The following is a 19,361-nucleotide window of genomic DNA, read 5'->3' on the forward strand; positions in this document are numbered from 1 at the left end:
AGTGGCTGTATTGGACAGGCTCACACGGCAAGGAATTGAGGGCATCCTCCAGCCAACAGTCAACAAGAAACTGAGAACAGCTTTCAGGAATCGAATTCTGTCATCTGAGCTTGGAAGAAGATAGTTTCCCAGCTTTAGAAGAGACGTCAGCCCTGATCATCACCTGATGGAGCCTTGTGACAGACCCTGAAGCAATGCACCCAGCTAAGCTACCCCCATAGTCCTGACCCACAGAAACTGTGAGATAGTAAGTGTATGTTATTGTAAGCTGCTACCTTTGTGCTAAATTTTTTTCACAGCGTGGAACGGACCTCTTAACAAAAAACAGTTTGTCTGGGAAAGGTTGCTCTAATCTATATAGTTTACATTGAGACCGTCCCTCAAATATTCCAAAGTGAATGGCATATTCCATTTCCATTCAGAAACACAGAGAGAGACGTTCCTTCAACAAGAAAGACAAGATACTTGCACGTTCACTGGAAAGAATTTTCTAGTATAAAATTCGAATAGAAATGGAAGACAGATCAAGGGTTTAGTGGACTAGGTTGGTTTGTACTTTGTCATGTTTTTCTCATTTTCTATATTGAGAGTGTATCACTTTAAATATATTAGTTTATTTTCAAAACATGACTTCAAAAGTTATTTTAGAACATTCAGAAAAATGCCTACCATGCTTAAGCTCTGTATAAGTATTTTCCATTATTATGATGCTCATGTTTGAATTGTTAAAATGTGCCTGGTATATTGTGTTAAGTTCGAAAGAGACATCTTAATAAGCATATGGCATAATGGATTATATTTAAAAGAGAGCTACTGGGATATTGACAATTTCCCCAACCATGGCATAAGCAATATACAAAGATCAGGTGAAGGGACAGAGCTCAACACAGAGTCTAAAATACCTAAATTCTAACAGGTTTGGGCAGAATCTGTATAGACATCTGCCTTTCATGCAGCTCGCACAACCACCACTAAGCACAGAGTTTCATACAGAGGTTTCCCACACATCCATTTAACAAAAAACAGGCAACTACCTACCCACTAACCAAAAGGAAAACAAAAATGTAGAAGGAAAAATAAATCCTGCCATTCAAAAATGCAAGTCTACCAGCCTATAAATGACTAGTAGCACAACAGACAGAGAAAAACATTAAAATAAAAATAAAAATGTAGTCCAATAAGTTGTGGTTCCTGGGATCTGATTTGACAGCTTCAGCCAACTCTTAACCACAGCCTAAGGAGATTTAGTTAAACAACTTAATTCTTCTCTCATTCATAAAGTATGTGCCTGGCTCTGACTCTCCATTTGCAATAAAGAGGAATCTTACAGGAAAATGCTCTTTTGTGTTCACTGCCTATGGCTCATGGCAAGAAGATATATTTTACCATAAATACGACAAGGTCATATAAGTTACGACGGGAGTGTGCTAACAAGCCCTTATATGAGCACTGCCCTTTACAGTTTACAAAAGACTTTCATATTCGTCCTCTCCAAAGAGTTGCTATCCTTCTGTTACAGGTAAAGGACCATAAGGGTCAGAGAGAGTGAGTCTCTAGTTACCCATCACTCTGGAGAACATCAGACTAAGATAGGCTTCCTGACTCCAAGTTCAAAGTTATTTCTACTCTACCCCCGCTGACTCTGGGATTATTCTCGAGCAGGGCTTTTGGAGAACTGGTGGTTGAAAGAAGAATGGATAAGTGACAGATGTTTTTAATAAGAGGACATGCATATTCCAAGGGCTGGAGTCGCTCTGGGGTGCAGTAGCCCTGAGTCACTCCCATCTTAATGCTCGGGAGACATCCAGTATGAATACTACTAAATACTGTTAGGTAACCAGAGTAGATGACAATCTCTTTGTGGAAAATGAGAAAAGCTGAAATATATTCTATCTGGAAGCACGCATCCTTTCTTGCCTCCCTGACATCTGCTTTCAGTCAAACTAAGATGTTGAAAGTGTTTTCTCATTGGGAACTTTGCCTCTTGTCTACCACTGTTCTTTATTTAGACCATATTTTGATCTCTAGTGACTGCACAGAAGGCTTTCCAGTAGGTTCCCAGGGAACATCCTATGATTCATTAGCGCATTCAATGGCAGAAATGATAGAGTTTGGCCACCCAGTCAATCATGACCTTTCTCCATCTTGTGTAGTTTTCTGTTCTACTCTTCCCATTAGCCTTCTTAGTCAGTTGCTGGACATCAGATCCCCTGGTAGCCAGGAAAAAAATGCTTTGAAATTTGGCAACTGTCCTGGAGCTTCCCAAACGTTTACAGCAAAGTGCAGCTTACTGGCATGTACTTCCTGGGTGATTTCTCAGCTTAAAAAGCAACGTGAACTCTGGCTGACCATGAAGCTCTCTGGCACTCGTAAAATAGCTTGGGCTTGGTGACTACAAACTGAGGTCCAGGTCAGATTAGATGAGCATATTATCCTGTTTACTGCCTCAAACTGACTTGGAAGCTGAGGAAGGAAAGGGCTGGGAAATGTGAGAGCTGCAGACAGCCAGAAGTTTTCAAATCAACTAGAGGAATGTGCTGACATCTCTCCTGTTGGGGAAAGGGGGACTGTACTTATTCTCAATGCAGGTTTTTGAAAAACGTCTTCTTATCTTGCAATTATTTAATCAATAGGGGATACATTTCAGATATCTAGACACTTCTATGTTCCATCATCAGGTGAAGAACAGAAAATGGGATTTGGATTCAAAAGCCTGCTTAACCTATTACAAGCTCTGAGGCTTTGGGTAGGTCACTACATCTCTGTGAGCCTCAGTTTTCTTACCTGTGAAGTGGGGGACACTTGTCTCACAGGAGATGCTGCCAGTATTAAAATGAACTGTGTATAAATATGCTGGGAAAATTGTAAAACATATAGAAGTAATAATAATTGTTAAGGATTACTACTGTTGTTAGTACTACACTTGCTAATAAGTTATGATTACAACAATGTTTGGCTCTATTTAAAACCTACGTTTGGCAACACTCTACCTGTGGCTCCAGTCATTCTGAGGTTATGTAAACAGGCATCTAATATCCTGCTGTCTCCATCTCTGAGCCTTTTGTGTCCTTTGTTTCATCCACTTGAATGGCTTCCTCCACACTTCTGTCAATCTAATCTAAATTCTACTGATTTCTCAAAGCCTTGATCAGATATGTGCCTCAAGGATCTTAAGTTAACTAATATCCCATGTGACCTGTCTCTTCAAGTTCCCCCGATACACGGTCTATTCCATGCTCTCTAGCACTCCCCTCCAATGTGAGAGAAGTAAGCCAGGTAACCTCTCCAAGCCTCAGCTACTCAGCTGAGGACGGCAATGATCATATAGTCCCTGCCTAGCTCATAGGACCCCTGTGAGTGAATTTGGTAGCGCTTTTGTTGAAAACCAAAAGTAGTGATATACACGACTGAGACATTCTTGTTTTTGAGACTTGCTTGCAGAATTTTATGAACTGGAGTAGTTTAGTCCTGTTCTTTATTTTTCAATGAAAATGGGTTCTGCCCTGATCCGGGTAAGAACTGGCCAAGTCCCAGCCTCCCCTTCCCCTCCTTCTAAGAGCGAAAGTGCAACAATACTTACCCTCTCCTAGGTCTCGGTCTATCTTGGGTGATGACTTTTTCTGCGCTGGTAATCCATGAACTTCTGCCCCCTCCGCATTCACTCCTGAAGGGACCCTGCCCATTCAAAAAAAAAAGTTGAAATAGCAATATCCCATCGAATAAAGATGTTCAAAGGCAAAGGATACCTTACTCAGGTAGTCTATGACTTCATATTGTATAGTTTTGTGGTTCACAAGTCCACATCTTTCAAGATCAAATTAGATGCCATTGCCTCCATGAAGCTCTTCTCTATCTTCCCAATGAGTGTGCTCTATTTCACTTCTCTAAATCTTCTTAGCAACCTTTATTACAGTTCATTGTATCCATAATGTAAACGCCTTGAGATTAGACTTTGAGTACCAACAGAGCATGAAACAATGGTCACATGCATGTTTACAATGCTCAGAGTGTTGTATTATATGTCTTGAATATAGAGTGCATCACTGAAAGATGGTTGAATTGAAATAAATCATGTCCGAGTGTAGTGGTGCTCGACTATTCCAAGATAGAAGACATGAGTTTGTGTCAAACCTTGTGAACACACACAATAGCATGATGCCCTTTCAATATATACAAATTGAGCAAATCCAAATATGCATATACATTCTTGGATCCCTTGCAATAATTTGAGGTCACCCAGGGGTTGAGCCCTTGAAGCTCAGTGAAAGACCACAAGATTTTGAATAAGAAGGTCTGGATCTGCCAGTCCTTCATGGTGAGACACTGAGTCCTTTGCCTTGTCAGGGCCTCAGTTTCTGATTTTGATAATAACCTGGACTTCAAGATCTTGTGGACTAAGAATGCCACCTGCCATATCAGTAAATGAAGGATGTTGCGACCATCAAGCCATCAGCCACTACAGCCTCCCCTGATGGTGAGCACTGAAGGAACTGAGGATGGAAACAGGATACACACCATCAAGCAGTCAGGCACTGCAGCCTCCCCGCAACGGTGCACCCTGAGGGGACTCAGGATGGGAAAACACAGGACACTGGCCCCAGAGAGCTGAGGTGCATATCAAAGGAATGATTTCAATGAGCCCAGGCTCTTGAAATCTTCCCATACATAGAAAAGCGTAAACCCTAAATTAACTAGGGATGTCTTGTTTTCTTTAATTAACAGTAATCTTTTGCTATTCTGACTGTCCGCTTTTTGTTACAAAACTCATATACATCCTGGCTCCTCCCTTAACTCTTGGGAGCAGTCCCTCAGAGCCATCTGAGAGGCTGTCTCCCGGGCTTGAAGTCCTCAGAAAATCCACTGAATAAAGCATAACTCCTGGGCTTCCCTGGTGGCGCAGTGGTTGAGAGTCCGCCTGCCGATGCAGGGGACATGGGTTTGTGACCCGGTCCGGGAAGATCCCACATGCAGCGGAGCGGCTAAGCCCGTGAGCCATGGCCACTGAGCCTGTGCGTCTGGAGCCTGTGCTCCGCAACGGTAGAGACCACAACAGTGAGAAGCCCGTGTACCACAAAAAAAAAAAAAAAAACGTAACTCTCAATTTTAGAGTGCATATTTTTTTCAGTGGACAATCTCAAACGTGTGACTCCAAAATTCTATGACTCCTTGAAATGCTCAGAACATGTAAACTGACTTTTGACATCTATCATTTTAAAAATTGCGTTTTCTTCATTTCTGATTGAGTTCATGACACTTAATATTTTAGCTTGCTGTAAAACTTTCCGAGCTTGATGCTTTCAAATAAATGCAGTAAGAAAATTTAGCATGAAAAAGATAATTTAATTGTTTTTTTCCTATTAAAAAATCAAAAACAGCATCTAACTTTCTCTGATTTAGAGTCACAGAACATTTAGCCATTAGAGATCACCTGATTCAACCCCTTGATGTGAGGAAAAGCATGAGACCCAGAGAGGAAGATAAATTATTTAAGGTGCCTTGGAAATACGGGACCAGAATGCAGAACTCCTAATTCCCAGTTCAGAGCTCTTCTAATTATATCCCTTTGCCTATTTCATAGAGCCCAAGTTCTTTACAATAAATATGATTCTAAGTATTTCTTCTCATTACAAATAAACATTCTAAATGGAGAACTTACTGATTCTCATCCTGTCGTCCTCCATATTGAATCCAATAATTCTGTTTTAAATTAAAAAAATAACAAAAACTCAGTACTTTTGTCACTAAAATTCCATGTACAGAAGTAAGATAAAACACTCAAAAGACCTAAAATATTAGAAAACTTGCATATTATATAAATCTATAATATAGTATTTATTTTTAAATTTTAATAAAAAGGAAGGCTAAGGTTGGTGCAATTTGGGCTAAGACAAAATGGATTAAAAAAATAGCATGGAATTAGCCTGGGCATCCATCCTTTTGTCCAAGAAAGTGATTTAGAATTTGGTAGCAAGAAGACACTTAGAAGATAATTAAGTATGACTCCTTTCACTTTTATAAATAAAGCAAATAAACAAAAAGTCCAGTCTGGTTAATCATCTGTATAGGATCATAAAGTAAGTGATTGTTTTTCCTAGGGTCATTTGGGATAACATAACTTTCAAAAATAGTAAGACCGGATATAAACATATTAGAAATGTTACACTAGAAACGTACATTAAAATTATCCTAATTTTAAAAATGTGTCAACAAAAACATAACATAACTAAGAAAGAGACGAAAACTGTGTTACAAATAGGATATATTATAAACAGTGCTTTTTATATTAACTATTAACATGTACAGTATATAAAGAACTTATATAGCAATGAACAGATAAATGAATAAAATACATGTCCAGGTAAATCAAATGAGAGGACAAATACTTAATAATAATTTGTGAAAAGTTGATTTTTGCTGGTAATCAAGGGAATACAAATTAAAACAACAGTGGTGCACCATTTTGTACATAATATATTAGGCATATGAATGAGTTTAAGATGTTATTTCTCATTGCTGAGAAGTTCATGGTAAAACCATAAACTTTTATGAACTGTTAGGAATAATGAAGGTACCAGAAAACTCTCCTAGAAAAAAAATTTCAAAAATTTTAAACCTTCTCATATCCTTTGATGGCAGAGTTAACCCACTTCTGGAAATTTATCCTATGGATATAGTTCAGTAGAAAGAAAAATGCTTAATGCATTCATTAGGGCACAAAAAAACAACAAAAAAAAATAAACAAATGTTAAACATCAGGAAGAGGATTAACTTATTTATTGTACATCAACTACAGATGTAGCTAAAAATAATTTTGAAAGCTGTAAAGATAAAGAAATTGCTTATGCTATCCCAAATAAAAATCAATAAATAAAAATAGAAATCTATATATATAGAGGTACTACTTCTACAAAAGGGATGTCTTCATGTGAAGAATGTTTAAAAGACAACATGGGGGACTTCCCTGGTGACACAGTGGTTAAGAATCCACCTGCCAACTACAATCTGGTTCTTTGAGAAGATAAACAAAATTGATAAACCATTAGCCAGACTCATCAAGAAAAAAAGGGAGAAGACTCAAATCAACAGAATTAGAAATGAAAAAGAAGAAGTAACAACTGACACTGAACAAATACAAAGGATCATGAGAGATTACTACAAGCAACTATATACCAATAAAACAGACAACCTGGAAGAAATGTACATATTCTTAGAAAAGCACAATGTTCTGAGACTGAACCAGGAAGAAATAGAAAAGATAAACAGACCAATCACAAGCACTGAAATTGAAACTGTGATTAAAAATCTTCTAACAAACAAAACCCCAGGACCAGATGGCTTCAAAGGAAAATTCTATCAAACATTTAGAGAAGAGCTAACACCTATCCTTCTCACACTCTTCCAAAATACAGCAGAGGGAGGAACACTCCCAAACTCATTCTACGAGGCAGAGGGAGGAACACTCCCAAACTCATTCTACGAGGCCACCATCACCCTGATACCACCATCACCCTGATACCATCACCACACCCTGATACCAAAACCAGACAAAGATGTCACAAAAAAAGAAAAACTACAGGCCAATATCACTGATGAACATAGATGCAAAAAATCCTCAACAAAATACTAGCAAACAGAATCCAACAGCACACTAAAAGGATCATACACCATGATCAAGTGGGGTTAATCCCAGGAATGCAAGGATTCTTCAATATACATAAATCAATCAATGTGATACACCATATTAACAAATTGAAAGATAAAAACCGTATGATAATCACAATAGATGCAGAAAAAGCTTTTGACAAAATTCAACACCCATTTATGATAAAAAACCTCCAGAAAGTAGGCATAGTGGGAACTTACCTCAACATAATAAAGGCCATATATGACAAACTCACAGCCAACATTGCTCTCAATGGTGAAAAGTGAAAGCATTTCCACTAAGATCAGGAACAAGAAAAGGTTGCCCACTCTCACCACTATTATTCAACATAGTTTTGGAAGTTTCAGCCACAGCAATCAGAGAAGAAAAAGAAATAAAAGGAATCCAAATAGGAAAAGCAGAAGTAAAACTGTGACTGTTTGCAGATGACATGATACTATACATAGAGGATCCTAAAGATGCTACCAGAAAACTACTAGAGCTAAACAATGAATTTGGTAAAGTAGCAGGATACAAAATTAATGCACAGAAATCTCTTGCATTCCTCTACACTAATGATGAAAAATCTGAAAGAGAAATTAAGGAAACACCCCGACTTACCATTGCAACAAAAAGAATAAAATACCTAGGAATAAACCTACCTTAGGAGATAAAAGACCTGTATGCAGAAAACTACAAGACACTGATGAAAGAAATTAAAGATGATACAAACAGATGGAGAGATATACCATGTTCTTGGATTGGAAGAATCAACATTGTGAAAATGACTCTACTACCCAAAGCAATCTACAGATTCAATGCAATCCTTATCAAACTACCACTGGCATTTTTCACAGAACTAGAACAAAAAATTTCACAATTTGTATGGAAACACAAAAGACCCCGAATAGCCAAAGCAAACTTGAGAAAGAAAAATGGAGCTGGAGGAATCAGGCTTCCTGACTTCAGACTATATATACTACAAAGCTACAGTAATCAAGACAGTATGGTACTGGCACAAAAACAGATATATAGATGAATGGAACAGGATAGAAAGCCCAGAGATAAACCCACACACATATGGTCACCTTATCTTTGATAAAGGAGGCAAGAATATACAATGGAAAAAGACAGCCTCTTCAATAAGTGGTGCTGGGAAAACTGAACAGCTACATGTAAAAGAATGAAATTAGAACACTCCCTAACACCATACATGATAATAAACTCAAAATGGATTAAAGACCTAAATGTAAGGCCAGACACTATCAAACTCTTAGAGGAAAACATAGGCAGAACACTCTATGATATCAATCACAGCAAGATCCTTTTTGACCCACCTCCTAGAGAAATGGAAATAAAAACAAAAATAAACAAATGGGACCTAATGAAAGTTCAAAGCTTTTGCACAGCAAAGGAAACCATAAACAAGATGAAAACACAACCCTCAGAATGGGAGAAAATATTTGCAAATGAAGCAACTGACAAATGATTAATCTCCCAAATATACAAGCCGCTCAAGCAGCTCAATATCATAAAAACAAAGAACCCAATCCAAAAATGGGCAGAAGACCTAAATAGACATTTCTCCAAAGAAGATATAGATTGCCAACAAACACATGAAAGGGTGCTAAACATCACTAATCATTAGAGAAATGCAAATCAAAACTCCAATGAGGTATCACCTCACACCAGTCAGAATGGCCATCATCAAAAGTCTACAAGCAATAAATTGCTGGACAGAGTGTGGAGAAAAGGGAACCCTCTTGCACTGTTGGTTTGAATTAAATTGATAGAGCCACTATGGGGAACAGTATGGAGGTTCCTTAAAAAACTAAAAATAGTACTACCATATGACCCAGCAATCTCATTACTGGGCATATACCCTGAGAAAACCATAATTCAAAAAGAGACATGTACCACAATGTTCATTGCAGCACTATTTATAATAGCCAGGACATGGAAGCAACCTAAGTGTCCATTGACAGATGAATGGATAAAGAAGATGTGGCGCAAATATACAGTGGAATATTACTCAACCATAAAAAGAAACAAAACTGAGTTATTTGTAGTGAGGTGGATGGACTTAGAGTCTGTGTGTCCTACAGAGTGAAGTAAGTCAGAAAGAGAAAAACAAATACCATATGCTAACACATATATATGGAATCTAAAAAAAAAAAAAAATTGGTTCTGAAGAACCTAGGGGCAGGAGAGGAATAAAGACACAGATGTAGAGAGTGGACTTGAGGACATGAGGAGGGGGAAGAGTAAGCTGGGACGAAGTGAGAGAGTGGCATGGACATATATACACTACCAAATGTAAAATGGATAGCTCGTGGGAAGCAGCCACATAGAACAGGGAGATCAGTTGGGTGCTTTGTGTCCACCTAGAGGGGTGGGATAGGGAGGGTAGGAGGGAGATACAAGAGGGAGGAGATATGGGGATATATGTATATGTATAGCTGTTTCACTTTGTTATACAGCAGAAACTAACACACCATTGTAAAGCAATTATACTCCAATAAAGATGTTAAAAAAAAAAAAGAATTCACCTGCCAGTGCAGGGGACATGGGTTCGATCCTTGGGCCAGGAAGATTCCACATGCTGCAGAGCACCTAAGCCCATGTGCCACAACTACTGAGACTGCACTCTAGAGCTCATGAGTCACAACTACTGAGCCCACATGCCACAACTACTGAGCTCACGCTCTGCAGCTACTGAAACCCACATGCTCTAGGGCTCATGTGTCGCAACAACTGAGCCTGTGTGCTGTAACTACTGAAGCCTGCATGCCTAGAGCCCATGTTCCACAACAAAAGAAGCCACCTCAATGAGAAGCACATGCACCGCAACAAAGAATAGCCCCCGCTCGCCACAACTGAGAAAGCCAGAAAGCCTGTGCAGAGCAAGATCCAACGCAGCCCCCCAAAATAAGAAAAAACAAGACAACATGGACACGTGGAAAAAAGTAGTCAGCATGATAGGTAGTACGATTGTGACTGATTCTGTTCTTTTGAAGTCTTTTTATTGATTAAAATGTTTAAGAGAAATGTTTAAAAGAAAATACAAAATGTTGTATACAGAAATTAGGAAATAACACAATCCTGAGGCAAACATATCATATTCAAAACATTTCTTTCCTATCCAAGTATATTTGCTTCTGACTTTAGCTCTCAGTGACATGGAAATCTGTTAAAGTCTTTTACAGTTCATCACATATACGGGGTAAACACCTGCTCCCTCCAGTGTTTGTTTACAAAAGGCAGGGGATTATAATCTTCAACAAAAGGGGCTGGGGAATACAATCATAAATAAGAAGTCCACCGAATAGTTCCTTTAAAGACCTTTTCCTCTCTCCTCTTTGTTCTTACCGGCTCAGTGTATGAAAATCCCAGACCCTCTGCAGCTGATTTTATTAGTTTTGATTCCAGTTTATGATGCTTCACAAACATCACCAAATCCTACAGAAAAAAAAAGAAAATGTATATTTAAATAACAGTTAAAAGGTATGATTAATGTTCAAGTGGAAATAATTTTCTTTAGACAGTAACAAATGAGCTAAAAAAATATTCACAGCTGCAGAAAATGTCTCTATCTCTGTAGATTTTCACAAGCTAGCACATAGGCGAAAACCACGCTTTTAGCATTACTAATTAAAGTTGCAAAGAACTGAGTCCTAGAACCTTTACTAAATTGTTAGCTATCTTTAAGAGAAGTGTTATATTTTTACCAACTCTCCCCAGAGCACTGAGCAGAATAATGAGTTTCTTCTCAGAACATGGGTCTCACCTCTCTGGCCTGGATAGATGCTGGGTCAATGCTGTCATCCAACAGACTCTCATAGTAATCCACGTTGTCTCTGACATCCTCGTCATCCGGATGGAGTAGAAGATAGGCCTTGGCACACTCCAAGGCTTTCACATATTCGCCAACTGAAAAATCCAGGAGTTGCGGCATTAGAGTCAGCCTAGGTTGGTCTACAAAATTTTTTAAAGATATGTCAACATGTCCATGAGAGTCAGCATGAAATGATCAGTAAGAGGGAAGATGCTACCTACTGTATAGCACAGGGAACCCTACTCAATACTCTGTAATAACCAATATGGGGAAAGAACCTGAAAAAGAATGGATATATGTATATGTATAACTGAATCACTTTGCTTTACACCTGAAACTAACACAATATTGTCAATCAACTGTACTAGAATATAAAATAAAAATTAAAAGAAAAGAGGGAAGATGCCGTGAGGCTGAGCAGAAGCAGCAGAAATAGTTGCAGATGAAAGGAAGGACAGGATTTCAGGTATTCCAAAGGTACTAACTTCGGTCTGCTATGCTGCTAGATGTCTTCAACAAATTATCAAAAGCTCCACCTGAAGATATTTGCTGCCAACTTACATTATTTAATACAGAGTAGAATTTTTGAAGTTAATTCTGATTTTTGTACTGAATTTGAAAACATGATATCTAAGACCAATTTCAGCAATACAAATTCTATTAATTGCTTTTAAACATAAGATGCTCACTCTTTCTTTCTCAATGAGATAAATGGAAATTAAAACTTTATTGAGATATCAATTTCACGTAATGATTTGGGAATATTTAGAATTTGATAATATATTCTGTTGCTGTGCAATGAAAAGTGTACTCCATGTGGAGAACAAATTGGCAACATCTGTCAAAATTACAAACAAATAAACCATTGATGGAGCAACTGTACTTCTAGAAATTTATCCTATAGATATTTACATGCAAATGTAAATGACATGCAGGAAATATTCATTTGATCATTGATTGTAATAGTAAAATACAACACAAAATTACAACACAATGCTCATCAGTAAGGAGACACATTAAATAAATTATAGTATGGTGATATCTAGATATGAAGAAAAATGAATGAGGAAGATCTGTATGTACTGAAACAACTAGATTGAACCCTATAAAACTTCCCAAATTTGATCATTTTTGACCAAGCAAAAGGGAATTTCATAGGTCCAACATACTAAAAAAAATCTGATATGTATTGTTAAGTGAAGAAAACAATGTGAGGAAGAGTGTAAATAATGTGCTATCTTCTATGTGTAGGAGGATAAAATAATTCAGAGACAGTGTGTGTGTGTGTGTGTGTGTGTGTGTGTGTGTGTGTTGTTTCTGTATAAAATTTTGGAAGGGTAAATAAGAAACTGTGGATTTTAGGGTGTGAAACTGGGTTGTGGGGAAAAGAAAGAGAGAGAGGTTTTTAAATATTTAGTCTTTAAACCTGTGAGTATATTATCTTTTCAAATTAAGTCGAAAAATTAAATTTAAAAATCACATAAAATATCAATCTAGTATAACTTTCAGGGCATTGTCACAACATTTGCCCACTTGTGGTTTCACCGTCTGCTCTTGTTCTGAGCTGTAGTGATGTGAGGTGAGACAGAAATGCATACACACCCATAGCTTGATTACAACTGAGGAAGGTGGAGGACTAACCCACAAAAATTCGATGTCTCTTGTGATGAGCCACACCCCTTCCCCCCAAAGTTTTTCACAGATAATCCACGCTTTACCTCGATAGTAGGCAAACTGCAGGTAGTCATAATGTAGGGGAAGAAAGTTCTCGATTGGTGAGAGGCGGCCAGGGCGGGTGGCAAGTTCCCTCACGCATTCATGCTGACAAACCAGCACCTGCACATAGTGATCTGAAAAACAAGAGCCAAGAAGTGGGTTCCTCTCATCTGCTCAACGTCCAGACTTCAAAGTGAGAACCACGGTTACGCAGGGCATCGCACCTCACCATACACTCTTAGAGAGATATCATTATCATCCTCATTCATGACCAGAAATCCTTTTCACAAAGAAAGTAAGTGACTCGCCAAGGCTTCCTAACCAGTGATCACTAGACTAATTACTAGTAGATTCTAAATGTATAGCACTCTTTCCTTCTGTGTATTCTTTTTCTACATCTCCTGAAAGTGACATAGGCCATCTCATCCCACCCATGCCCAGCTGAGTAGATTACTTTCTTATTTAAAAACTTGGGGGTCTCTTTTTGGACTTTAGATGGCCTGAAGTGTCCTGGAGTCAGGATGGGAAGTTCAGATCCCAGTTATGTTAAGGACCGGTTGAGAGAAAGGAACTGCCACGTACGTGGGGAGTTCACACAGAGAAGTGAAGCCACAATGCTCTTTTTCCTTGTTAATATTTTCAAGCCACTTTTACTAAAGGGGAAATAAAAGCAACATTCCTTTACATCCATTGATCAGGAACCTACTCTACCCAGTTACAAATTAGTCTATCACCTGGACATTATAAATCCTAATACTGTAGGGACTGGTAAAATAGGAGAAGGATGAAAGCTAAAGAATTTGAAGAAGCATTTTGCCTCTTTTTCTTTGTTCCCATTCTTCTCACTTGCAAACAGGCGAGGATCCTGAAGTGCAGGGGTTTTCATGCTCCTTTTAGCTCTGGGTTCTATCTCACACAAGCATGAGCAGAGGAAACACAAGTGGCTAATGTCCCAGAAAGAAAACGCTTCTTACATTTTGCCCCGACTCTGATGTCTACAATGAAGATAGAGGCAGTCTTTTCCATTAAGAGAATAGTCCATTCATGCTTGTGCAGAGCAAGTTCTCCTGAGAATAATGATAAAACCACCCGACTTCATGACTGTACAGTCTAATCCACAACTGCCTCCATTCAAAAGGCTTTCTATTATGCAGAGTCTGGCTTGTATCTAGATGACCTTGAATAGGGACCCCCAAAACACAACAGAAAGGAAATATCTGTTTCCTGGTGTGTAGGGAAATGTGCTAATTCTCTTAAAACCTGGCTAACTCAATCTAATATAGTACCACTAATAAGATCACTATCATCCATTGGTTCTTAATTTCAGTTGGAAGACATGAAGAGAAGAATGGGTTATGTTTATTTGATTAGCATGTTATAAATAAATAGCTAGGTATTTTATTTCTTAAGAAAACAACAAACAACTCTCAAGCATTTCTCATAGTTTCGCTGGCCATTTGCTTTCCTCTTTACCTTTTAATATTCACTCCTAATTCCAAATGACAAGCAAAAGGAAAAGGTGGGAAACACACCCAACAGGAATCCACAATCTGAATGAAAGTATTTTTCAAAGTAAGATATTAATAGCAGCAAAATAAGAGTGACAAAATGATATCCTTTAAGGCTTCAGTGAGCATGGCTGGTAATAAATAACTGCATTCAGAAGCCATTTGTAGTTTTCTCCAATTGGTAATGTTCTTCCAAGTCTAAAAGTCAAAAACTCTGGCTTTCTAAATACATTCTGTATTTTAAAAGCCAGTTTTACTCCTAATCGAGAATAGTTTTGAACCAGGCAGGAATTTACATAGTTAGAGTAATGATATCCCTTTTTATTAGTTGTATCCCTTGCCTCCTTTCTATATCAAATGTTACTGTGAAATGATTATGTTTTAATAGGTTTGAGATTCAAGACACTCGCATGGGAATACTTTTAAAGATTTCCATCTCATTATGAATTGGATATGCTTCAAATTCCTGAGAAGACTTACCATATTCCTGCAACATATAATATTTGATTAAACTTGAGGGACTATGAATTTTTTATCACTTTTCTTTATTGGAAGTGGGGTGATGGTGGTGGTAGCTGTGTTAGTAGCCTGAGTTAGGAGACTTCTATTCTTTTCCAGCAACCAACAGGCTGTGGTGACCTCAGAAAATTGCAAAATGTTAATTTGTGGGAATTTGTCAGTCAATTCTCTTAAACCAGATCTAGGACATTTGCCAAAGCTGTTCAGTGGCCATTGGTAGAGGTAGGTGTAGAGATGAATGTGGGAATGAAAGCAGGGAACCTATCCTTAAAAAAACTACAAGATAGTAAACTGTAATAAAGGAAAAGCCTGCCCATTCTCAAATAAAAGATTAAGTTAAAGAAATATTCAGCAGTTGAAATGTGAAGCACACATAAAAGTGACATTCAAATGAGCAGTGTTTACAAAAATGCAAGTAAATGGCTCTGGTAGAGGTCCAATAAAATAAAACCTTATGGGAAAAAAATCCCCAATAATGCTGTATTGATTTTAAGTGAATTGAGTTGAACTTGGGTAATTGAATGTGTAGCAAATAAGTCACTTGACAAATAATATATTTACAATAGCCAAGGTATGGAAGCAGCCTAAGTGCCCATCAATAGATGAATGTATAAAGAAGATGTGATATATGTGCACACACAATGGAACAGTACTCAGCCCTCAGCCATAAAAAAGAATGAAATCTTGTTACTTGTGACAACATGGATAGACCTAGAAGGTATTATGCTAATAAGTCAGAAAGAGGAAGAAAAATACTATATGGTTTCACTTATATGTGCAATCTAAAGACAAAACAAAACAAAACAGAACAAATGAACAAACATAACAAAACAGAGTTATAGATACAGAGAACAAATGGGTCAGAGGGGTAGGTGGTGGGGGAGGAAAAAATAGGTGAGGGAGCTTAAGACATACAAACTTCCAGTTGCAAAATAAATAAGTCATGGTTATGAAATGTACAGTGTGGGGAATACAGTCAATAACTATGCAATATCTTTGTATGGTGACATATTTTAACTAGACTTATTGTGGTGATCAGTTTGAAATGTATATATATACACATATTTCTAAAATGTAAAAAAAAAAGGCTAAAAGAAGGCACATTGATTTTCAGTTTACTTCTTAGTCTAAATTTTGATAGATATTTCCTAATTACCCCTCTAAAAAACCTCAACACAAACTTGCACAAGGCTCTTAGATAACCTCATCCACCAGAGGGCAGACAGCAGAAGCAAGAACTACAATCCTGCAGCCTGTGGAAGAAAACCACATTCACAGAAAGATAGACAAGATGAAAAGGCAGAGGGCTATGTACCAGATGAAGGGACAAGATAAAACCCCATAAAGACAACTAAATGAAGTGGAGATAGGCAATCTTCCAGAAAAACAATTCAGAATAATGATAGTGAAGATGATCCAGGGCCTCAGAAAAACAATGGAGGCAAAGATCGAGTAGATGCAAGAAATGTTTAACAAAGACCTAGAAGAATTAAAGAACAAACAAACAGAGGTGAACAATACAACAATACAATAACTAAAATGAAAAATACACTAGAAGGAATCAATAGCAGAATAACTGAGACAGAAGACCGGATAAGTGACCTGGAAGACAGAATGGTGGAATTCACTGCTGCGGAACAGAATAAAGAAAAAAGAATGAAATGAAATGAAGACAGCCTAAGAGACCTCTGGGACAATATTAAATGCAACAACATTTGCATTATAGGGGTCCCAGAAGCAGAAGAGAGAGAAAAAGGACCTGAGAAAATATTAGAAGAGATTATAGTCGAAAACTTCCCTAACATGGGAAAGGAAATAGCCACCCAAGTCCAGGAAGCGCAGAGAGTCCCATACAGGTTAAACCCAAGGAGAAACATGCGGAAACACATAGTAATCAAACTGGTAAAAATTAAAGACAAAGAAAAATTATTGAAAGCAGCAAGGGAACAATGACAAATAACATACAAGGAAACTCCCATAAGGCTAACAGCTGATTTCTCAGCAGAAACTCTACAAGCCAGAAGGGAGTGACATGACATATTTAAAATGATGAAAGGGAAGGACCTACAACCAAGATTACTCTACCCGGCAAGGATCTCATTCATTTTCAATGGAGAAATCAGAAGTTTTACAGACAAGCAAAAGCTAAGAGAATTCAGTATCACCAAACCAGCTCTACAACAAATGCTAAAGGAACTTCTCTAAGTGGGAAACACAAGAGAAGAAAAGGACCTACAAAAACAAACCCAAAACAATTAAGAAAATAGTCATAGGAACATACATATCGATAATTACCTTAAACATGAATGGATTAAATGCTCCAACCAAAAGACACAGGCTCACTGAATGGATATAAAAAGAAGACCCATATATATGCTGTCTACAAGAGATCCACTTCAGACCTAGGGACACATACAGACTGAAAGTGAGGGGATGGAAAAAGATATTCCATGAAAATGGAAATCAAAAGAAAGCTGGAGTAGCAATACTCATATAAGATAAAATAGACTTTAAAATAAAGAATGTTACAAGAGACAAGGAAGGACACTGCATAATGATCAAGGGATCAATCCAAGAAGAAGATAAAACAATTATAAATATATACGCACCCACCATAGGAGCACCTCAATACATAAGGCAACTGCTAACAGCTATAAAAGAGGAAATTGACAGTAACACAATAATAGTGGGAGACTTTAAAACCTCACTTACACCAATGGACAGATCATCCAGACAGAAAAGTAAAAAGGAAACACAAGCTTTAAAAGACAAAATAGACCAGATAGATTTAATTGATATTTATAGGACATTCCATCCAAAAACAGCAGATTCTTCTCAAGTGTGCACGGGACATTCTACAGGATAGATCACATCTTGGGTCACAAATCAAACCTCAGTAAATTTAAGAAAATTGAAATCATATCAAACATCTTTTCTGACCACAATGCTATGATATTAGAAATTAATTAAAGGGGAAAAAATGTAAAAAACACAAACACATGGAGGATAAACAATACGTTACTTAATAACCAAGAGATCACTGAAGAAATCAAAGAGGAAATCAAAAAATACCTAGAGACAAATGACAATGAAAACACGATGATCCAAAACCTACGGGCCGCAGCAAAAGCAGTTCTAAGAGGGAAGTTTATCGCAATACAATCCTACCTCAAGAAACAACAAACATCTCAAATAACCAATCTAACCTTACACCTAAGGGAACTAGAGAAAGAAGAACAAACAAAACCCAAAGTTAGTAGAAGGAAAGAAATCATAAAGATCAGAGCAGAAATAAATGAAATAGAAACAAAGAAAACAGTAGCAAAGATCAATAAAACTAAAAGCTGGATCTTTGAGAAGATAAACAAAATTGATAAGCCACTAGCCAGACTCATCAAGAAAAGTAGGGAGAGAACTCAAATCAATAAAATTACAAATGAAAGAGAAGTTACAACAGACACCGCAGAAATACAAAGCATCCTAAGAGACTACTACAAGCAACTCTACGCCAATAAAATGGACAACCTGGAAGAAATGGAAAAATTCTTAGAAAGGTATAACCTTCCAAGACTGAACCAGGAAGAAATAGAAAATATGAACTGAACAATCACAAGTTATGAAAATGAAACTGTGATCAAAAATCTTCCAACAAACAAAAGTCCAGGACCAGAATTCTATCAAACATTTAGAGAAGAGCTAACACCCATCCTTCTCAAACTCTTCCAAAAAATTGCAGAGGAAGGGGCACTCTCAATCACATTCTATGAGGCCACCATCACCCTGATACCAAAACCAGGCAAAGATACTATAAAAAAAGAAAATTACAGACCAATATCACTGATGAATACAGATGCAAAAATCCTCAACAAAATACTATCAAACAGAATCCAACAGCACATTAAAAGCATCATACACCATGATCAAGTGGGATTTATCCCAGGGATGCAAGGATTCTTTAGTATATGCAAATCAATCAATGTGATACACCATATTAACAAATTGAAAAAGAAAAACCGTACGATCATCTCAATAGATGCAGAAAAAGCTTCTGACAAAATTCAACACCCATTTATGATAAAAACTCTCCAGAAAGTGGACATACAGGGAACCTACCTGAACATAATAAAGGCCATATATGACA

General features: G+C 37.5%; 1 protein-coding gene across 3 annotated transcripts in view; it reads right to left on the reverse strand.

Annotated features, from left to right (window-relative positions):
• Positions 1-19,361, reverse strand: part of P3H2 (prolyl 3-hydroxylase 2) — a 152,123-nt gene that overhangs the window by 23,022 nt on the left and 109,740 nt on the right. For all 3 annotated transcript variants that reach the window (XM_019946293.3, XM_019946294.3, XM_073804019.1), the window contains exons 5-9: positions 13,196-13,327; positions 11,430-11,572; positions 11,012-11,101; positions 5,657-5,697; positions 3,581-3,675 (exon numbers count right to left, since the gene is read on the reverse strand). In XM_019946293.3, the coding sequence (XP_019801852.1) occupies positions 3,581-3,675; positions 5,657-5,697; positions 11,012-11,101; positions 11,430-11,572; positions 13,196-13,327 (501 nt within the window). The remainder of the gene's footprint in view (positions 1-3,580; positions 3,676-5,656; positions 5,698-11,011; positions 11,102-11,429; positions 11,573-13,195; positions 13,328-19,361) is intronic.

The sequence above is a fragment of the Tursiops truncatus genome, chromosome 4, assembly GCF_011762595.2.
Source record: "Tursiops truncatus isolate mTurTru1 chromosome 4, mTurTru1.mat.Y, whole genome shotgun sequence".
Lineage (NCBI taxonomy): Eukaryota > Metazoa > Chordata > Mammalia > Artiodactyla > Delphinidae > Tursiops > Tursiops truncatus.